The sequence below is a fragment of the Schistocerca gregaria genome, chromosome 1 (genome assembly GCF_023897955.1).
Source record: "Schistocerca gregaria isolate iqSchGreg1 chromosome 1, iqSchGreg1.2, whole genome shotgun sequence".
NCBI lineage: Eukaryota > Metazoa > Arthropoda > Insecta > Orthoptera > Acrididae > Schistocerca > Schistocerca gregaria.
Genome location: NC_064920.1, coordinates 229,274,520 through 229,296,439, shown reverse-complemented (window position 1 = coordinate 229,296,439; position 21,920 = coordinate 229,274,520). Strand labels below are relative to the sequence as shown.

The 21,920-nt window shown below is 38.5% G+C and overlaps 1 protein-coding gene across 4 annotated transcripts in view; it reads right to left on the bottom strand.

Moving 5' to 3' along the window:
• LOC126338109 (mediator of RNA polymerase II transcription subunit 29) overlaps window positions 1-21,920 on the bottom strand; it is a 47,488-nt gene that overhangs the window by 23,032 nt on the left and 2,536 nt on the right. For 3 of the 4 annotated variants that reach the window (XR_007565099.1, XR_007565100.1, XM_050001526.1), the window contains exons 2-4: window positions 17,727-17,788; window positions 17,565-17,649; window positions 11,114-11,315 (exon numbers count right to left, since the gene is read on the bottom strand). Coding sequence is in view for 2 of the 4 variants with exons in the window: in XM_050001526.1 (XP_049857483.1) it covers window positions 11,114-11,315; window positions 17,565-17,649; window positions 17,727-17,788 (349 nt within the window). In the remaining 2 variants the exon portion in view is untranslated. Of the gene's footprint in view, window positions 1-11,084; window positions 11,316-17,564; window positions 17,650-17,726; window positions 17,789-21,920 lie in introns of those variants that run through there. The other variant, XM_050001525.1, reaches the window with a different exon arrangement.

Here is a 21,920-nt window from a genome sequence, read left to right as displayed (position 1 = left end):
AATGGTTACACAAAACCTAATGCCAAGAGTAACAGCGCTGTCTCTCCAAAATGTTGGAAGAATGGGATATCTTCCCAGATCACTGCCGAACTTGCCGATGATGGTCATCTGGGGTAGTGCACAACCACGATTTATTGCTGAAAACAATGCAACTCATCAGCAGGTCCTGTCTCGTGATCGTAGCACCATTCCAAATGCAGCTGTTGGTGGTGTATGTTAATGACAATTTATTCATGGGATGGTAATTCCCTAGTCTGGCTGCTGCTTGTCTCCAACAATCAGTGTGCTACGACACAGAAAGTGGCAGTATGTCCACTACTTACTCTTGGATGGCAGGCATATATGTGAAGGGGGTTGCAATGTGTGTGGTGCACAATAAAGTGTCCTCTGCTGTGGCAGTCAGAACCTTGATGATGAGTATGCCTGCTCTCGCATTTCCATGCAGTCAAAAATAGGGCCACTTTCACACTGGAATGCCCCACAAATCAAAATGTGACATGATTCGACCAGCCGGTCAAATGAAGACCCACAATTGCGAATCTTTCAAAATTTGTCACATGCTGACACTGCAGTCTCGCACATCATCTCCTGTCCTTCACAGCGATCACTCCACAAATGATATATTCACGTCCTTTACATATCCTACCAGGTCTGATAACACAAAACACTAACAACTGTAAAACACTCTGGTTGCCATTGTACCTGTCTTTTACATACATACATACTGGTGATGTGTACTTGTATGAAATTACATTGACACCCAACAACAACTTCTGGATGCTTCACTTTTTTGTCAGGCAATGTATAATCAAAATATTTCAAGAAAAAAGTGGCATGTGCTAATGTTCTTGTGACTGACTTCCAAATAACAGACCAGAAATTCACAAAGCAGACCTATTGCACTACACTATGCAGCAGTTTTTTCCAAGCACTCGATCTGTTTCTGTCTACTATTTCTATGTTCTGTATATCAAACATTTTGAACTGGGATTTTACAACTACTGTCATAATCATACTGTTAGTGACAAACTTTAACAGATCTAGTGTAAAATAATGTTTAGAGAACATAAAATTTGCAAAACTTTTTTGCTTGTTATCAATAATATTGGCAGCAGGATAAAAGTGTTACACAACTTTCATTTGATGAGGTTACCTGATTATTTTTATAACACAGGAGTTTTTATTGTCAGTGAGGACAAAAAATAGCAGATAAATCTTGCCACACTCACTGACTGGGTCCAGAAAGTGATGTTTTGGACTATTCAAGGAATAAAGGAAAAAACAGAGACCCCAGCTTTTGTCAATGAATTTTTGACTATTTTATAAAAAACAATGCTTACATTTACATCAGTGTCAACCGACTGTGTTGTCTGCATTTACAGTAGTTTACATATTTTAACATTTTCAAACACAATTTTCAAAGTACACAGATTTCAATATGAGTGATTAATATATTTGTCTTTTATTGATATTTTTGATTACCAATACTAAAAGCTATCCATCTGGTTGTTTACAGCTCTATTCTGTAAACAATTTCTTTGTCACCCAGACATGTTTTTGAGTATTTAATGTACATTCTGCTGTCCAACTATGGATTGAATCTGCTTCACAGATTAATGACGAGGGTTGGTGAGCCAGCCATCCTGGCTGTGATGTTTAGGCAGTTTCCCTCATCTAACCAGTAGCGTAATAACATATAGGTGCACTAGGCACGGGCCTAGGGGTGGCACCTTAAGGGGGTTGGCATTTTTTGCTCTGTACTCATTTTAACTTTTTACATTTTTAAAATAATAGCACTTACAAATGACAAAATTTTTTAATATTGTTAAATAACTTGCAAGTTTCAATAAGCCTTAAGAATGAAATTCAACAATACAATCTTGGAAATATACCAAGGCTATCCACAAAGTACATTACGTTTTGGAATTAAAAATAAATAAAGTATTGGAGAATTTTTTTATTATGTACAGATGAAAGCCATACTTCAATACTACTTTTCTACATAGTTGCCATTTAAATTAAGGCACTTATCGTAGCAATGGACGAGCTTGGAAATTCCTTCGTCGTAAAATTCGGCCGTGTGCGCCTTCAACCATGTACTGACTGTCTTTTGGGAAAGAAAAGGTGTGATATTTGTGGATTTCCTGGAAAGAGGCACTACAATAAACTCTCAAAGATATTGGAAAACTCTGCACAAGCTCAGAAGAGCAATACAAAACAACCGCAGGGGAAAGTTGGGCTGAAAGATCTTGCTGATTCACGACAACGCCCGGGCCCACAAGGCAAATGCCACTCGTGATGTTCTTGAATCTTGTAAGTGGGAGTTGTTTCCCCATCCGCCGTACAGTCCCGACCTGGCACCGAGTGACTTCCACTTATTCCCAGCAATGAAGAAGTGGTTGGCTATGCAGCGTTTTGATGATGACACACAGCTTCAAGAAGAGGTAACCACGTGGTTGAAGGCGCAGGCGGCCGAATTTTACGACGAAGGAATTTTCAAGCTCGTCCATCGCTACGATAAGTGCCTTAATTTAAATGGCAACTATGTAGAAAAGTAGTATTTAAGTGTGGCTTTCATCTGTATATAATAAGAAACATTTCCAATACTTTATTTATTTTTAATTCCAAAACGTAATGTACTTTGTGGATAGCCCTCGTACATAGTTTACTTGGTGACTGAATGGAAATTTAACATGGGGTTTCTTCATGATTGTTGCACACATTTTGAAGTAAGCTCTCGGGACGGCAATCTACAATACAATGTTTGAAATTTTGTTATTCCGAGATTGTTGTCGGCTTCTACTCAAGCCTACTATATTTTCCCTGAGAAAATACCAAGACCACTGAAAAGCTGTGATAAACTAATCAGCAATTTCTTAAGTACTGTAACATGTGTGGGCCTCAGTATGTAAAACTTGACTCTACTTAAATTTCTTGTTGAAATTAAGGGGAAGTATAAAGTCAACACTCCATTGCTGTAATTAATGTGAAAGCTCTGTGGTGTTCAACATCTGAGCTTTGATTTAATGACACCTGTTTAACAAAACATGTTGATACTGAGAATGTTTTACATTTTTGAACACATTTATATGAAAAAAACATAAGCAGAATGTCTAATAATGTGTGAAATACACTTCACAACAGTTTAAAAAATTTATTTTTATTATTTACTTAGTTATTTTTTTGGCAAAAAAAGTATTACCAACTTTCCTTTTTCTCATTTATTTTGTTGCAGTCTGCACAATATCAAAGTTCTCACTCTGTGCAATTGAATAGTACGTGGCATTGAAAATTTCATATTCAATTTCTTAAATAAGCTTTTTTCTTCGAGGGAATGTTATTTTTATTTTATGTTGGAAGAAAATGTGCATTTGTGCGTAGACATAACAGCAGTGTTCACACAAATGACAACACACCATATCAACTGCCAACAAGACTACTTAAACTTTGTAGTCTGTCTTCTCTGCCCACAGAAACCACTAAAATGTTATACGAATAAGTAGGATAAGAGTCGATACAGCACACCTCACTGGAAGAAATTGCAAAATTTATTTGCTTTTTAAATTAGAAAGACAGTGTAAAGAATATTCAGAACATATTTGTGTTCCAGCTAAAATTCTGGCGACATGGGAAACAGAAGCCAGAATATGGACTGTCCCATTTTCTTTACGAGACAAATTCCAGCCGGCAGGTGCGCTTCTACTGTTCACTGACAACAGAGAAACAGATGACAATGAAATCAAATTATTCTGCATTGTTGTTCTTTCATAGCACAGTTACGTCGAGTAATCTGAGCTGGTCAGTTCATCGGTCCATATTTAAAGGAAAAATCTTTCTGCTTGTGTGCCGTGTTTAAAGTAGAAAGCTTTGTGTTCATGATTTGAGCTGGATACAGTCTTTCTTTCTTTCCTTCCTTTTGCAATTTTTTTCCTTTTGTTTAGACTGTTGGTTGACAATTTCGTAAGTGCCTTAACATGAATAACAGTGAAAAAAGCAAAAGTGCAAAATTAAGTGTGGTGGCATTTCGGAAAATATCAAAGGAAAGGTGAGAACAAGAAGCCAATGTTCTAAAAACATGTGGCAGAGTAGATAAATTTTTTGGAAAAAATATTGTTGGTTCGACTTCAAGTAGTATGGATGATATTTCTGGCACTGTAGCTATTGTAAAAGAAGTAAATACAGACAAAACAAAAGTTAAAAATGAAGAGCAAATTGTTCCTGATTTCGAGTTTCACAAAAACTAAGTGTTGAGTCAGACATTACAAATATAAATAATCTTGTTAGTATATGATCCTACAGAACAGTGTGTCAATGAATCAAAATTGTAATGGTGATTTTTCTAATTCAAGAAGATCAAAAGGTGATAAAACCAGATACTTGTGCAAAAATGTATTTTACCGTAAACTTTTAAATGGTGAATCAACTCCGCGTGATTTTCTAGTATACTCCTACAGCACCAGTGCTGTTTTTTGAGCTCCATGTAAATTGTCCAGAGGTAAGGCCACGATTGCTACTAATGGTATTGCAGATTGGAAAAATATTTCTAATATTTTATCTCATTATGAGAATTCACTTGAACACAAAAATTCTGAGTTATCACTCTTAACAAGAAAAAAGTCACTTGGAACAATAGATAACTGTCACATGTTGAGACAGAAAAAAATGTAACGGCACCGTGTGTTGAAAAGGGTGTTTGCAGTAATGAAGAAGCTAAGAAGTCGTGGACCTCTCCTACTTGGACACGTTGAACGATTCCATTCATTACATAATGGTCAATTTATGATGTCTCTTTAACTTATAGCCAAGTTTGATCCCTTTCTCGCAGTGCATATTGAACGATATGGAAATCCAGGACAGGGACATTGTTTATTTTTGTGAACTAATAGATGAAACTGTCTGTTGTTACAGAAGTTTATCTGTGTTCAATAAATGTTGTTGTAGCTAAAGTGAGGATTACAACAGTTTTAGGTAGCATACTGACAGTGAGAAAGAGTTTCTGAAGTGGAGAGAACTCAAAAACCAATAAACAAGAACCAAAAAGAAAGAAGAGCAAAGATATGATACATAACTTCCCAAACTATGTTTTGTTCTCTTATTCATCTACACAATCTTGGCGTCATTGGTACCATTTTTGATCTGCAATGGAAAAAAGTGATTTTGCAGGGCTGTATGTATCTGACTGTGGCAACCCTTAGATACACATCAACCCTAGCAGTTGCACACATTCCTAGATCGCTATGTCCATCTGCTAAGGCAGTGAGTTTTTTCTTCATGTAATGACTTCTGCTACATGCTACATGCTGTTGACTCTGCCATGTGACTGTATACCAGGATACTATGGTTGCTGGCTACTGTTTCAAAGAAGGTAGCTCGGGTTCCAGCACGGCTTCCCGCCAACCTAGCTTCGCTCCCAGTCTGGCTCATCTTCTAATGGCGTCAACATTGGTTTGGTCCTGCACCTGTGCTGTGATGGATACAGCACATGGCAACATGCTTGATGTCAAGACACTCAACATTAAAAATTCATGCACATTGTTTCCACATCTGCAGTGGAGCCCCGTGACTTACTGAAAATTCTCACTGCTAACATTCTGACAGGCATGCGTTTTGAGCCCACGTGGGTACTATCCGAGTCTGCCTGTCACCACTGTTAACGTGTGTGGTGGCTGTGTGACCTACGTTCCTGATCTTGCGTCTCAATATTTCCTGCGAGACAAAATTAATCCCACGCCTCATGCCAGTAGGAACTCATTATTGTGTTGGTGGATAATCTGGGATGAGGTGGCAACTTCTTGCAGTGACTCCCACTCTTACCACATGCTCCTTTATTTTCCTTAAAAATTAGCAAGTGACTTTCTCCAAGAACCGTTAATTTTTGACACTAATTTATGTTCCTTTTGTGTGGAGATTCAGCGTTGAAAAGTGTCATTTTTTTCTAACAATGGTAGGCATTGTTCTTACAGCACTTAACATGCCACATCTTGCTACCAAGTATTCAGTTTAATAAATCAGGTAGGGAAACATTCCTACAAGATGAAGACCCAAGCTGATTCAGATCGATTACATGAACTTTTACACGAAAATTTCAATGCACGTTCTATTAGATGATAGCACTTACATATAACTGCCACCAGAATATTCTGCATAGGTGACGTGAGTCTTGCTTGGGCCAGAGCCAGAGTTTGATAGTAATTTCCATAACTGATGCTGCTACTAAAGTAGTGAGCAACCATATTCCTGGTATACCACCTAGCTAGCACAGTTGAAAGACCATGTAACAGTAGTCAAAGCAACTTTGACAAGTTTCAATCACACAGTAGTTAGCCTTGTATGTAATGAGGAAAAAATTAACAGAAATGTAAAAAAAGTTTCACAGATACATGACAGGCTAGATAAGAGCTCTGATCACAAAAGACAGCATCCGACTACAATCACTACCATTAACAAACAGTAATACTTTTAGTATCAATATTTACAGGTTTAGAAAGAGAACATCAATTGTTAATTTTTGTCATAGTAAACGCACAGAAAGGAATACTGGAACCTCACATAATTAATCCAGTACATACAGTTAAACACTTAATTCAGGATGACATTAAAGATAAGACGTACCCAATGCTCTTGCAGATTAGAGAGGATACCAATTATTGTGCATAATTGATGTTGAGGTGTTTATGTTGGGCCATATATTAAACTATGTATTAAATGTCCCATTAGCTGCAAACAAACTTTAATTTGTAAAGAGTATCACCCCTAACTTCTGAAACTGATGGAAGTTAAAAATTATTCATGTTGCAATGTAACCAAGCCAATGATACATTATGAATGCTACATCATCAGTGGCATCAATCTCTTTGTTCACATAAAAAAAAATGAATGGTACATTCATGGTGTCAGTTGTGTCAATGATAGTATTTGCAGGTAACTGTAACTACTGTAAATTAAAAAAGTAAACAGTACTGTGAATTTACTCCTATTATCTCCTTAAGCTGGCTTGTTCGACTCCAGGTTTCCTACCTCATATTATTCAGTGGAGCATACTCTATGTCCTATTAAATTTTTGCATGCTTTTGTGGAAACACTCTGCATAATGTAACAGGATAGTTAAAAAAGTCTACTCATCAAGTAGTGGCAGAACACAAACACAAAAAGGTGCTGCCACTTGGTGATGAGAAGATTTTTTAATCTATATAGTTACAATAAATTTTCAAAAACTGAAAATTAAATTCTGCCTTGTAATACAAACCTATCATACAGTACAGAGCAATAGGTAAATATAAAGATGGAATCATGTTAGCAAATAAAACACAATCAACTACAATGTGTCATTCTGACAGTGGTATGTTGAGCACAATAGATTGGTTGGTTCTGTTGCGAAATGGTATTGTGCATCAAAGGAAAGTAGCCTATTGAAAACTATCCAGCTTAAAAGTAAAAGAAAAACTTGATTATGTTGTGGATCAAGAGACCTAGACCAGTTCCAGGGTTAACAGCTAAGATCAAGTCAGAGAGCCGCTAATTCTATGACCAGCTGTCTGCTGTTTGATTGCGGAGAGAACTGTTCATTTTCATGGCAGTTAAATCCTCACCATAGTAACTGGGAGACAAATCCTGATATCACAGAATATTTTGAAACTTGTCTTACCCTTTCTAACCCACACCTAAAGGGTAGGACCTGTCTGTTTCCAATATATATCCACAGTAGAGGACCATTCCTATGTATATGTAGGGATGTGTTCTTTTTAGCAAGTAAAAGATAAAAAATTAAAGAGTATTGTTTTGACAGTGGTATGCCACAAGCACCATGTACTGATTGGTCCTGTTGCCAGAGGAGGAAATAGTGCATCACCAGAAATTGCCTATTCCAAATCATCCAACATGCAAGTGGAAGAACAGTCTCAAGAAGACCTTTAGAGGCCTATTACAATTGCCGTGTTGAGGTTGGTTTGATTTGGTGGAAGAGATCGAACAGCAGTCTCATTCAATCTGGGAAGGAAGTCAGCCATGCCCTTTCAAAGGAACCATCCCGGCCTTGCTCGGTGCAGCATTGAGTGGCAATACAAATGAAGTTCTACAATTGATTCTTGGCTCACAGACACATAGTGAAATTGTCATATTGGAATGTGAGGATCTTGCAGGAAAAGGCACCAATACAAATGCCGCTGCAGACCCGAGCAAATCCCTGTCTAACAGGCGTCCAATATAAAACTTAAATCAGAACAAAAAGAGGTAGTGGACAAACAGCAGCCATACAGGGACAGTGGTATTGCATTGGTTCAGTGATAGTGTCAAGGAAGTTCCACAGTTAATTCTTGGCTCATTCTCATCTAGTACAGAAGTCAAAACAGAAGATCAGAAAAGACTGGGTCATCAGGTTCTAAATGATCCAGTGGTGATCCATGGATTCAGAAAAATATAAGACAATCAAGAGGTTACTTTGGTCAGAACTAAATGAAAATAGCATTTCTCATACTGAGCTGCGATAGGCTCAATAAAAAGATTCACACAATCATAGCTTTCGGCCATTAAGGCCTTTGTCAGCAGTACACACACACACACACACACACACACACACACACACACACGTGCAACTTGCACACACATCTGCAGTCTCAGAGAGCTGAAACTACAGTTCTCCGAGACTGCAGATGTGTGTGCAAGTTGCACGTGTGTGTGTGTGTGTGTGTGTGTGTGTGTGTGTGTGTGTGTGTGTGTGTGTGTGTGTGTGTGTGTACTGCTGACAAAGGCCTTAATGGCCGAAAGCTATGATTGTGTGAATCTTTTTATTGTGCCTATCGTGGCTCAGCATCTCCGCTATATGGTGAGTAGCAACTTTCCTTCGCTCATATTTTTACATTCCATCCTGGATTTTCCATTGTTTGATTTCTCATATTGGGGAGATAAACCATGGAGGCACTGCCTGATGAGTGATTCCCCCCCCCCCCCCCCTCCCTTTCCCCCTACACACAAAATATGAGTGTATAAACATGTCTGACAAATAGATCTGAAAGATCTTTCTTTTGCAAAGAGTTAAAAATGATGCCAACAGATTATAGAAGTTCTGTTTTTCTTATTATCACCTATACACTAAACCGAAGAGCCAAAGAAACTGTTACATCTGCCAGATATTGTGTAGGGCCCCTGCAAGCACGCAGAAGAGGCGCAATACAATATGGTATGGACTCGACTAATGTCTGAAGTAGTGCTGGAGGGAACTGATACCTTGAATCCTGCAGGGCTGTCTATAAATGCGTAAGAGTACAAGGGGTGATCTCTTCTGAACAGCAAACTGCAAGGCATCCCTGATATGCACAATAACGTCTGGGGAGTTTAGTGGCCAGCGGAAGTGTTTAAACTTGGAAAAGTGTTCCTGGAGCCACCCTGTAGAAAATCTAGGCGTATGGGTGTCGCATTGTCCTGCTGGAATTGCCAAATCCATCGGAATGCACAATGGATATGAATGGATGCATGTGATCAGACAGAAAGCTTACGTACATGTCACCTGTCACACCAACTGCACACGCCCCACACCATTACAGAACTTCCACCAGCTTCAACAATCGCCTGCTGACATGTGGGTCCATGGATTCCTGAGACTGCCTTTATAACCATACACATCTATCCATTCGTTACAATTTGAAACGAGACTCGTCTGACCAGGCAACATGTTTCCAGCCATCAACAATCCAATGTTAGTGTTGACAGGCACAGATGAGGCTTAAAGGTTTGTGTCGTGCAGCCACCATCAAGGGTACACGTCTGGGCGTTTGTCTCTGAGACCCCAAAAGCCCATTTTGATGATGTTTCATTGAATGGCTCGCACGCTGACACTTGTTGATGCCCCGCAGTTTAAATCTGCAGCAATTTGCACTTCTGTTATGTTGAACAACTTTCTTCAGTCATCATTGGTCCCATTCTTGCAGATTTTTTTCCATCTGCATCGATGGTGGAGATTTGATGTTTTACCGGACCCCTAGTGTTCATGGTACAATCGTGAAATGGTCGTACAGGAAAATCCCCACTTCACCACTACCCCAGAGATGCTGTGCCTCATTGCTCGTGCGTCGACTGTAACACCACATTAATACTCACTTGAATCTTGATAACCTGCCATTGTAGCAGCAGTAACTGATCTAACAACTGCAACAAGACACTTGTTGTCTTACATAGGCATTTCCGATTGGAGCACCTTATTCTTACTGTTTGAATATGCATGCCAATACCACTTTCTTTGTCGCTTCAGTGTAGTATCTAATACGGACAGTGTCTATATCAAGTCTGTCATAGTACTACAGTTTAAATATTTCACAAAACTAGTTGATTACAGATAAAATTTAGTGACTTGTCTCCAATTTTAGAAAATTTGTAGTTTACACACAATAACTATGTGCTGGTCTGATGATCTCTCGTGACATGTGAGCAGTGTATGACACTTCTGTTTTTTGTATCTAATATAGAAACAGTAGCAGATGCCATGATACTTGTATTTCTATTTGTTTAGTTTCAGGATATCAATTTGTACCATTTAAAAGAATAATTAGGCCTATAGATTTGTACTTTAGAAATGTGTCATTGCAGTTCAAATAATGTACATTTAACATAAATTATTATTTACTTGCATATCTAAAAGAGATAATTAATAAATTTCAAATTAAGCAAGTTAATAGATGCTCAAGAATATTAACCACAGTGTTTCAGTCTGCTGTTAACTTGGGCATCTTTCCTTCATCCTGTGTCTATTGGTCCAGAATTTGTATTGCTTTCCTTCCTATCCATTCCTTAACATTTTAGCTTACTTTTCCCATTCCAGATATTTCCTTTTTACTGACAAACTGCCTTACATACACACTACTGCACCTATGTAGTCACTCCCATTACACTTCATTATTGAACACTTAATTGTAACACAATTGTCAAGTTTACCAGTCACTCTATGATATTAATTACTATGAAGGTAAAAGTTCTATAACACTTCTAAAAAATAAACTAAATGGCTTCCTGTTCTCAATAAGGAAAAATAGCAAATAATTCAAATTTCAATGTCAAAACATACATAAAATTGTATCATATCTCTGATGCAGCAAGGAAAATAATTAGTTTCACTCTCCCATACCAAGATTCTGTGCAGCAGCCAAAAGAACATCATGGATTTCCTTTGTATAGCCAACTTGAGCTCGCACGGTTGCCAGATACTGTGGATACGTTAGGGAGCCAACATCCTGTGCAGGCAAAGGCTCTGTTCGTGCCGTAGCCACTGGTAAGGGAAGGTATCGCTGGCTACTGGACAGCTGGTTTAGGCATTCTATTGATGTCTTCTGTCAAACATAAACATTAATGTCTTTTATTTTCTAAAATTGAACAGTGTATTCATTAGAGAGTAGCAAATCTAGCAGCAATCTATTTCACAACATTCAGTATAAACTAGGTAGCCACTTTATCCGTAATTTTCTTTCTCACAACATTTAAATAAAGTGAATATAATAGAGGGAAACATTCCACGTGGGAAAAATATATCTAAAAACAAAGAAGCTGTAACTTACCAAATGAAAGTGTTGATATGTTGATAGAGACAATGAAAACAATAAAAAACACACACACAAATTTCAAGCTTTCACAATCCAAGGTTGCTTCATCAGGAAAGAGGGAAGTAGAGGGAAAGACGAAAGGATGTGGGTTTTAAGGGAGAGGGTAAGGAGTCATTCCAATTCAGGGAGCGGAAAGGCTTATCTTAGGGGGAAAAAAAGGACAGGTATACACTTGGACACACACACATATCCATCCGCACATATACACACACACACAGGCAGAGCCCCTAAGGTAAGTCTTTCCGCTCCCGAGATTGGAATGACTCCTTACCCTCTCCCTTAAAACCCACATCCTTTCGTCTTTCCCTCTACTTCCCTCTTTCCTGATGAAGCAACCTTGGATTGTGAAAGCTTGAAATTTGTGTGTGTGTTTGTGTGTTTTTTATTGTTTTCATTGTCTCTATCAACATACCAACACTTTCGTTTCATAAGTTACATCATCTTTGTTTTTAAGATACATTTAAATAAAGTTATATTTAATTTGTTAAAAAGATCAACATGCAAGAAGTAATACAAGGTACGTACTGAATATGACAAAACTGGAAAAAAGGCTTCACAGTCAATAGTACAAGCAGCACCAAGAACTGTATGTGTGAAAAATTAACCTACTTTACTACATACAGACACGAGTTATATGAGTCATGCCCTATTCTGACAGCTCTGTCCTTTGTATACATACTATCACAGCTTCTTAGGGAATCATCTGGTGCAGCACATAATTAGATACGAATCGCGTAAGTATTTCTGTATGTGAGAAGTTGGAAATGTATTATTCTTATGCTTGTTTCTACTGCTGATCAGTGCCTTTTTCCCTATGTTCACGATTGCTAGCTACCTTACATACCTTATTTTCTCGCATCACATGTAGTGAACATAATTTGGAATGGTACCAGTCCATTTATGGCACAATTTATTTCACATATTCTACAGCTTGCATGTCACCAGCAAGGAGCTGGGCAGACCTGGCCACAGGTGGGCAGGGGTGAGCAAAGAGCTGACGTGAGAGCAGTCTAGCAAATGGGTCATATTCTATGTGATACTATTGAATACACATGGGCAGGGATGTGCTGCCTGTGACTGAGCCACCTGGCAGATAACCTATACCAGCTGCATCCAACTGAGGGTGAGCTGAGGGGTACCCCCAACCTAGGAGGTATCACTGGAACAGCCTCCTCCACAGTTTTGAGAATGTTTAACATGTTGTTGTTGTTGTTGTTGTTGTTGGGGTCTTCAGTCCTGAGACTGGTTTGATGCAGCTCTCCATGCTACTCTATCCTGTGCAAGCTTCTTCATCTCCCAGTACCTACTGCAACCTACATCCTTCTGAATCTGCTTGGTGTATTGATCTCTTGGTCTCCCTCAACGATTTTTACCCTTCACGCTGCCCTCCAATACTAAATTGGTGATCCCTTGATGCCTCAGAACATGTCATACCAACTGGTATGTTGTGCCACAAACTTCTCTTCTCCCCAATCCTATTCAACACCTCCTCATTAGTTATGTGATCTACCCATCTAATCTTCAGCATTCTTCTGTAGCACCACATTTTGAAAGCTTCCATTCTCTTCTTGTCCAAACTATTTATCGTCCATGTTTCACTTCCATACATGGCTACACTCCATATAAATACTTTCAGAAACGACTTCCTGACACTTAAATCTATACTCGATGTTAACAAATTTCTCTTCTTCAGAAATGCTTTCTTTCCCATTGCCAGTCTACATTTTATATCCTCTCCACTTCGACCATCATCAGTTATTTTGCTCCCCAAATAGCAAAACTCCTTTACTACTTTAAGTGTCTCATTTCCTAATTTAATTCTCACAGCATCACCCGACTACATTCCATTATCCTCGTTTTGCTTTTGTTGATGTTCATCTTATATCCTCCTTTCAAGACGCTGTCCATTCCGTTCAACTGCTCTTCCAAGTCCTTTGCTGTCTTTGACAGAATTACAAAGTCATCGGCGAACCTCAAAGTTTTTATTTCTTCTCCATGGATTTTAATACCTACTTCAAATCTTTGTTTCGTTTCCTTTACTGCTTGCTCAATATACAGATTGAATAACACTTGGGAGAGGCTACAACCCTGTCTCACTCCCTTCCCAACCACTGCTTCCCTTTCATGCCCCTCACCTCTTATAACTGCCATTTGGTTTCTGTACAAATTGTAAATAGCCTTTAAGCCATAGGGTCAGTATTGCCTCACGTGTTCCAGTATTTCTACAGAATCCAAGCTGATCTTCCCCAGTTTTTCCATTTGTCTGTAAAGAATTCATGTTAGTATTTTGCAGCCGTGACTTATTAAACTGATAGTTCAGTAATTTTCACATCTGTCAACACCTGCTTTCTTTGGGATTGGAATTATTATATTCTTCTTGAAGACTGAGGGAATTTCGCCTGTCTCATACATCTTGCTCACCAGATGGTAGAGTTTTGTCAGGACTGGCTCTCCCAAGGTCGTCAGTAGTTCCAATGGAATGATGTCTACTCCCGGGGTCATGTTTCGACTTGTCTTTCAGTGCTCTGTCAAACTCTTCATGCAGTATCATATCTTCCATTTTATCTTCATCTACATCCTCTTTCATTTCCATAATATTGTCCACAAGTACATCACCCTTGTATAGACCCTCTATATACTCCTTCCACTTTTCTGCTTTCCCTTCTTTGCTTAGAACTGGGTTTCCATCTGAGCTCTTGATATTTATACAAGTGGTTCTCTTTTCTCCAAAGACCTCTTTAATTTTCCTGTAGGCAGTATCTATCTTACCCCTAGTGAGATAAGCCTCTACATCCATACATTTATCCTCTAGCCATCCCTGCTTAGCCATTTTGCACTTCCTGTCAATCTCATTTTTGAGGCGTTTGTATTCCTTTTTGCCTGCCTCATTTACTGCATTTTTATATTTTCTCCTTTCATAAATTAACATATATGTTTAACATATAGTGATATGATGTGTGATCAAAAAGTAATGATAATTTTTGTTTCTCTTACAGAGATTTTATTCATCCTTCAACATCAACTTTTCCCCTTCAAAGTAATACCTCTGATACAATAAATTTGTGCCAGGACTTTTTCCAATGTTGGAAGCACTTTTGGAACTCATTTTTTGTATGGCGTTCAGCTCCTTCAACAACCGTTTTTATCTCATCAATGATGGCAAAATGTCCTTTGAAGGTTCTTTTCAGCCTCAGTAACAGAAAGAAGTCACAGGGGGCTGAGTGCAGTGAATAAGGTGACTGAGGCACATAACAGTTTTGTTTTTTGCCAAAAAATCATTGGGATGTGAACAGGAGCATTATTGTGACAATTTCCACAAGTGGTTTTGCCACAATTTTGGTCATTTTCTACAGACTGCTTCATGCAGCTGGTGCATAACTTCTAGGTAGCATTTCTTATTGACTGTATAAGCATAAGGCAGGAACTCATTATGCAATACCCCATTGTAAGTGAAGAAAACAGTGAGAAGAACCTTCACATGTGATCAAACTTATTGCCCCCTCCCCCCTCCCCCTTGGCTCTTCTGGTTGTTTCCATTGCAACGAGTGGGCCTTTGTTTCGATGTCATACCTATATACATGTTTCATAATTTTATAATCATTTTTAGAAGTTTTGGATCATTGTTGATTTCATTCAGTAATTCTTGAGCAATGTCCACACTATGTTATTTTTTGGGCAAAAGTCAACAATATCTGAGAAAAATACACGTTTCATGCCCAAGGCATCTGAAAAAATTGCTTGGCATGACATAAAGGGTATGCCAACATCATTAGTAACCTCTCAACCTCTCTGATGGTGATTCAGTAATTTCCCAGAACCATTCTCTCTCCTTCTTCCACATTGTAATCAGTAATTGTTGTGCTAGGGCCTCCGGGGCAGTCACTGTCTTCTGTACCCTCTTGACCCTCTTTGCAACAACTCTTGTCTCACTCATAGTAAATTCGTCTAAAGCCCCAGCCAACATTTCAAATGCATTGCTGCACTTTATTCCATTTGTCAAGTAAAATTTAATGCAAATTCTTTGATCGATCTTTTCTGAAAGTAATAATTTGATGAGTATAATCTTTTCATCTGTCAACAACAAACATAAGCTATTTAAAACAGATGGAACATGTGGAACATGTGAAACAACACAATACTGTTTTTTAAATTGGATGTATAAAGCCCATTAAATTAAAAAAAGTCTTGTTATATTTTGATCACGTTTCTTACATAAAGGGCCATCACATGAAAATGAGATAGATGGAAATAGGTTAGTAAACTGTTTATTATTTCAAACGTAATTGTTAATATATTTAACTCACTGTGCGACAAGATGGAACCAAGACTGTACCCATGTGTACACCTCTTCATCCTAAGCAAACCAACGGCCATGAATGTCTTTCTTCTGGGCTCCGAAAATATGGAAATTGCATGGGAAGAGACTGGGACTGTATGGGGGATGTGTTATGGCTTCCCAACAAAACTACTGCAATGAAGTTGAAACACCCTTGGCAATACATGGGCCTGTCTACATTTGTGGCTGCCAATTTGCTTCAGACTCCCAAGCCCTCACCACAGTGATCATATCCTTGTAGATGAACCATGTGCATGACCTGTCCAATCCAGCCACTCAACATTTCCTAGATCAGTCCCATCACAGGCTTATCATATCCTACCACAGGCAGGGCCACCTGTGAAAGCTCACATTCGATATATCAACTCTGTTGCAGTAACTCCATGGCTTCTCACATAAGTACAACAACAAATCTGCTGTCCACAAGAATGAATGGCCACTACCAAACTATGGCCAAGAACAAAGTTGAACACTCAGTAGCATAATAAGCAATTACTGGTAGGTGCAACGTGTTCGATTTCAAAGACTGCTTCACATCAAGGGCAACCTGGCTCCTTTCCTGTGGTACCAGGTTTTATGTGCTGCGTTGACGGGAGTTGAGCATGCAGCATGACAGTTTTAGACTATTAACAGAAAATACTGTGAATTTGTAAATTTATTGTGCAAGATTAAGAAAGGGTTGTAACCTGTGTAACGGGCATAATTTTAGAAATGAAGGCACAGCAGAAGTACCTATCAGATAACATCACAGTGTGCTCTAGAAATGCATATTACATATTTCTTTTCCCTGTTGGCAAAACAAGTTAAAGGTAACAGAGAGCCAGTAATGTTGGAGGAACAGATGTTATGATGTGACAGTAACAACAGAACAACAAAATTTCTGCTAAATTAGTGGATCGTAGTGATAAATTGGATTATACACTACCCAACCGGTTTTGGTTGTTATGAATCAGTAACCCCTGTCCTCCATTAGTGGTTTTGTGTACTATCAACTTTCTATGGCACTTAGATACTACAGTAAATTCTGATGAGTTACACAAGCCTTTGTGTCTAAAATAGCTCGTAGCTCACATGTACACTGTGTACACCAATTTAGGCCCGTAAATACTGCGCGGTCACACTCCAATATTGGAAACTAAAGACAAACATGATGTGTCACAAGTAATGTCCGATATTCTGCTTGTGTGCCTGTCTCACAGAAAAATAGAAAGATACTTAACACCTTCACCACAATTGGTATGTGTTGTATTTAGTTGTCTAACTGAGATATTCACTGGAGTTTAAATTTGCCCTCCCTGACAGTATTTTAATTGTTCATTTAACTTATCCTTTATAAATTACAAAATCTTATCAATTCAGAAAGGGATCTTCAAATTCAAAAATCAAATATAGCAGGGGAAAAAAAGGTGAAAGCATTCAGAACTGAAGGTTTCTCGATCCTCCAAAGATTGGAAACAGTTCAGGAAAACAATGCTGAAACTGGACTGTTGTACAATAGTGATGTGGTGAGAGAGGAGGAGAAAACAAATCTGTGCTACAAGTATATCTCAAACCAAATTCATTAATATATTAGACAACTTTCAACATTAAAGAAACAAAACATTATATCTTTTAACTAATTAGTCACATAATAACAAACATACCAAGTGGAGTTCCATCTGATCACATATGGAATAAAATTCTTCTATACTCTTATCAAATCTTGGGGGCTGAACATCCACAGCTTTCCTGAAAGGATACAATATATTACAAAAATGTGTTAACACTACTAATAATAATTCTTTATTATTATATTCTATACTTACTGTGGCCCAACATCCACCAAATAATTCTGATGAAGAATTTGTGCTGCACTCTTTATTGTGAGCTGTGATAAACAGAAAAAAATCAGATGATTAGGACTCTTGCCATATGAAGCAACAACTGATATAAACATTTTATTGAAAACAGTTGATCTTGCAAGTTCTACTAAGCAGTATCTATCTACATAAGCTACACACCTTTCAACTGATATTTTACTGCTTCAGATGATTGTTTGGGAAATTATAAATAGTAGAACATGTCATGGTGCAAGAAATGAGACACACCATGAATAAGCAATCCATAAATTTTTATGAATGATGTTGAAACAGTTTTAGTGTATAAGACCAAGAGATAAATAGTATGCAGATATGAACCTTTGAGAACGGTGCACAGGAGCCATGTCAGTTTAACAACACCAATAAAATTTGTTTGTTTATGGACCAGTCACAACACCAGACATTATGTATGCCCTTATCAATTTAGAAAGGTGAGGGAATATGCGTATCAATTATGTGAACTTGAACAACTCACTTGAATACTCAGTTGTAAATAGACACACAGCAAGATTGAGAATATTTATAGTTTGGGGTCCTGTGCAATGAAAACTTCGAGGACTAACACAAGAAAGTAATCCATACTTTTCCTGCACTCTAAAAATCAGTGGACGGTATAACAAAACTGTCACCAACTATTCTTCCCAATGTAACTGCTCTCCTAAGTGCACTGCCCAAACAGTTAACAGAAGAACTGATGTAGGGATTAGTACAGTGAAAGAGTGTTACTAGCATCGACAATACAGTCAGCTGGTAGGGTAACATTCACAAAATCTGGAGATCTTGGTTTCAACCCCCAACTGTGTACAAATTTGGAAGTCAAAAGTGATGTCACAACACACGCAAACGCAGAATGATTTACACCCTTCTACAGTGAATCTGCGTAACATCATCTCAGTTATCATGCAGCATTGCGTTGAGTAATATATTTTAGGAATCAACAGCTACTACCACTGAAAAGCAAACTGCTTACTAATAGGATTTGTTTAGTGTCTTCATTTTATGGGGGAGTTTGCTGGAAAACTAGGCATATGGCAGGAGGTACTATGACTCCAAAAAAGCAACTTATAATAGGAGGCAGAGGGGTCGGCATCATGCTTGGCAATTCAGTTCCCGCATATTTTATTTCCAGTGACGATGGTGTTTACAACAGACAGGAGTGCAGACAAAAGTGATAGTATTTTCATTGTCCTGACACATATTCAAAATGTGGGAGATTTTATCTATATCAAGTGCCATGAGTCACTAATAAAGAGACATTATGATGTACCTCTCTGGAAATAAATTTTTGAGCACAGCTGCAAGTAAAGGAAGTCGTGCTGAAAAAGATGAGAAGAAAACTATGAAGCACACAAAGTAAAGAGTATAACACTGCATCAATGACAAGGTCATTTGATACTGAAAATTAACCATGGAAGAAAACTAGCCGCAGACTACTCAGGCACTTAGCAAAATCTGTTTACATTGGAGACATATTGCTATATACACTGCTCTGCCCAGAACTGCTACTTATAGACAAATGTGCAAAAAGGCCCTCAGATATTACTTCATGCCAGGCTGTGGCAATGAAGTGTTATTTCAGACTGACTACAAATCAGTTGTGTGTGACAAATCTGCATGTATCACTCTTACAAGGAAATGATGCCTCTGCTAAAAATCATGCTCCACTTTAACAACCATTATTGAGATACTGTTAGGCCTATCAGTCGAGGGGATTTCAAGCTAGAAGATGCCCTGCATCAAGGCACATGCCTCATCTGTTACAGACTACCCTACAGCTGCTGTCACCATGATGCTCAGAAAAGACAGGCTTGTCTCCCATCTAAGAGGTGGGAAAATTTTCGAACTCTTGTGCAGACATTTTAGGGCATCTGACATACGAAAATCACTAATCTCTCACTGCCTCAGAGTGTACCTTATGAGAATATGACATTAGGTGCTGAAATGAGTTTTGTAACACTGTCATGATTTGCAATTGCTGTTTCTTTTTAAGTTTGTTAATTATTTTTCAGAAACCGCATCATAGAACCTCTTACAACCACAGGAAAGTGCAAGTACTGCCATCTATATAACAAAAGTAAAAAGTAAACCTGCAGTGTCATGATAGTTCAGTCTGACATTTCAGATGGTTCATTTCATTTTACAGCAAGAAGGGGTGTTACTTTGGAACGTTGACCACTGCAAAAAACAGTGAGGGCATTGGAACATTCAGTCTTTACTGTGAGACGTAAGACCTTGAAGATCAGATGAACAGTGATCGATCACAGCTGATGATCACTATCTGCAAATTACTGCTGGCAGTTACCCAAAGGAGAATGCAAGAGAACTATATGCTACTGTTTTACAGTCAACTGGGAAGGCTGTGTTTGGTCTCTCGAGCCAACAACATACAAGACCAGCACAATTTTGTATGAAAAAGTGAGAAAACCGGAACTGGACTTCGATAAGTGCCAACAGGTTCTCTTCACCAGCAACTGTAGAATTTGCATGACACCTGATGATCACAGCAGAGGACCACGGAGATGCTGAGATACTAATGTGTGTCTCATAGGGTAATCAGAGATGTGAATCCATCATGTTAAGAAATGGTCTTACATGTGGATGCTGGACACTGAACAGTATTGAGGGCACTTTCAAGGCTGCTCCATGTCAGCATTAAATTTACTGTGGAGGTAGAAAAGGATCAACAGCTGCTGTTTCTAGATGTGGTGGTTATGATGAATGGTGTGAATCTGGCCCACAGAATGTATTGAAAACTGACACACATGGGCCAATACCTGCACAAACTTTCAAATCATCAGCCATATAAGAAATGAGGTATGATTAACACACCTATAACAAGTGTAAAATGAGCAGGAAAGCCACAGAACAAAGGATGTATCACCTGGAATTCGTTCTAAAGACAAATGGGTACTCCACCAGTTGCATATGAAGTGTCATGAAATCTAACATACAGTGAAGTGTAGCCTTTCAGCTATACATCCCATGGGTGACAGACCTCACACTGTGTGCACGTGGAAAAGCCTATGTTAGAATGATCAGATAATCCATCAAACATAAAAGACATTGCAGACTAGGACAGGTGGAGAAATTGGGTCAATGGAAGCATCTGATTCCACCATTGGCTTTGACCCGTAATGTAATGGTGGAAAACCAGTATAACATCACTAGGGCGCAGAGTTTTTGAGCGGGTTGCTTTTGTAGATGCCATGCTGATTTTGATGGTGCCCTCTGGTGGTGCACGAGTACATGTTGAGTTTAATGTGTCATACTGGGTTCCCTCGAGTTTTGGTTGTGATAGTATTATAATGGTTTTGAGTTTACATAGTTGGCGAGTAATGTGGGTTGTGGAAGTGTTTTCAGTGAGTTATTAAGTTTTTTTTTTTTTTGTTTATATGTTCGGCCTTTTTGTTAGGTCTAAATAGTTTGGTGTCTAATTTGTTTTACTGCTTTTTTGTTAGGTATGGATACAACAGTGAAGTTCACAAGTGTATCATTAAGTTTTGAGATAGGTGGTGATATGATGTCTCCCATAAATTTTCTGCAGATGTTTGGTCTCATGTTAGGTGTCACATTTGTGCCAACAAAATGAGAATGGCAAGACTTTGAGCGGCTTGGACCAGGGATGTGTATATGTGGCGCTGTTTTGCGATAATATCTGGCGGGTGATAACATGTGGTACGTGAATCATGAAATCTGGGTTGGCCACAAGGAATATTGTCTAGCTCACTTATTATTTTCATTTTCAGTCCTCTGTAAGTTTTTGTGCGTAAGAGATTGGTGTGAGTGAGAGAACTGTTTTGGATTGGTTTTATTTTTGACAAGAGATTTGCTCAGATTATGCCGAGTATAGGGGGAAGTTGGGTGGGCTGGGGGTGGTTGCTGAAATTGATGAGTTACAGTTTGGTAGGAGGAAGTAAGGGAGGGGCAGAGCTTTGGTTTGTAGATATGGGAGGCAGTTATTTCGAGGGGTGGGGTGTGCTGATTGAGTGACATTATTGTGTAATTTTTATTTTTTTCTGCATTTGTTGGCAGGTGTATTTGGTGATATTATTGTTGCCATTTTGTATACACTGGACGTAGTCATTTCCACCATGTTAATGATCTATGGCTCAAAGCAGAGTCAAATCAGACACTTCTTTA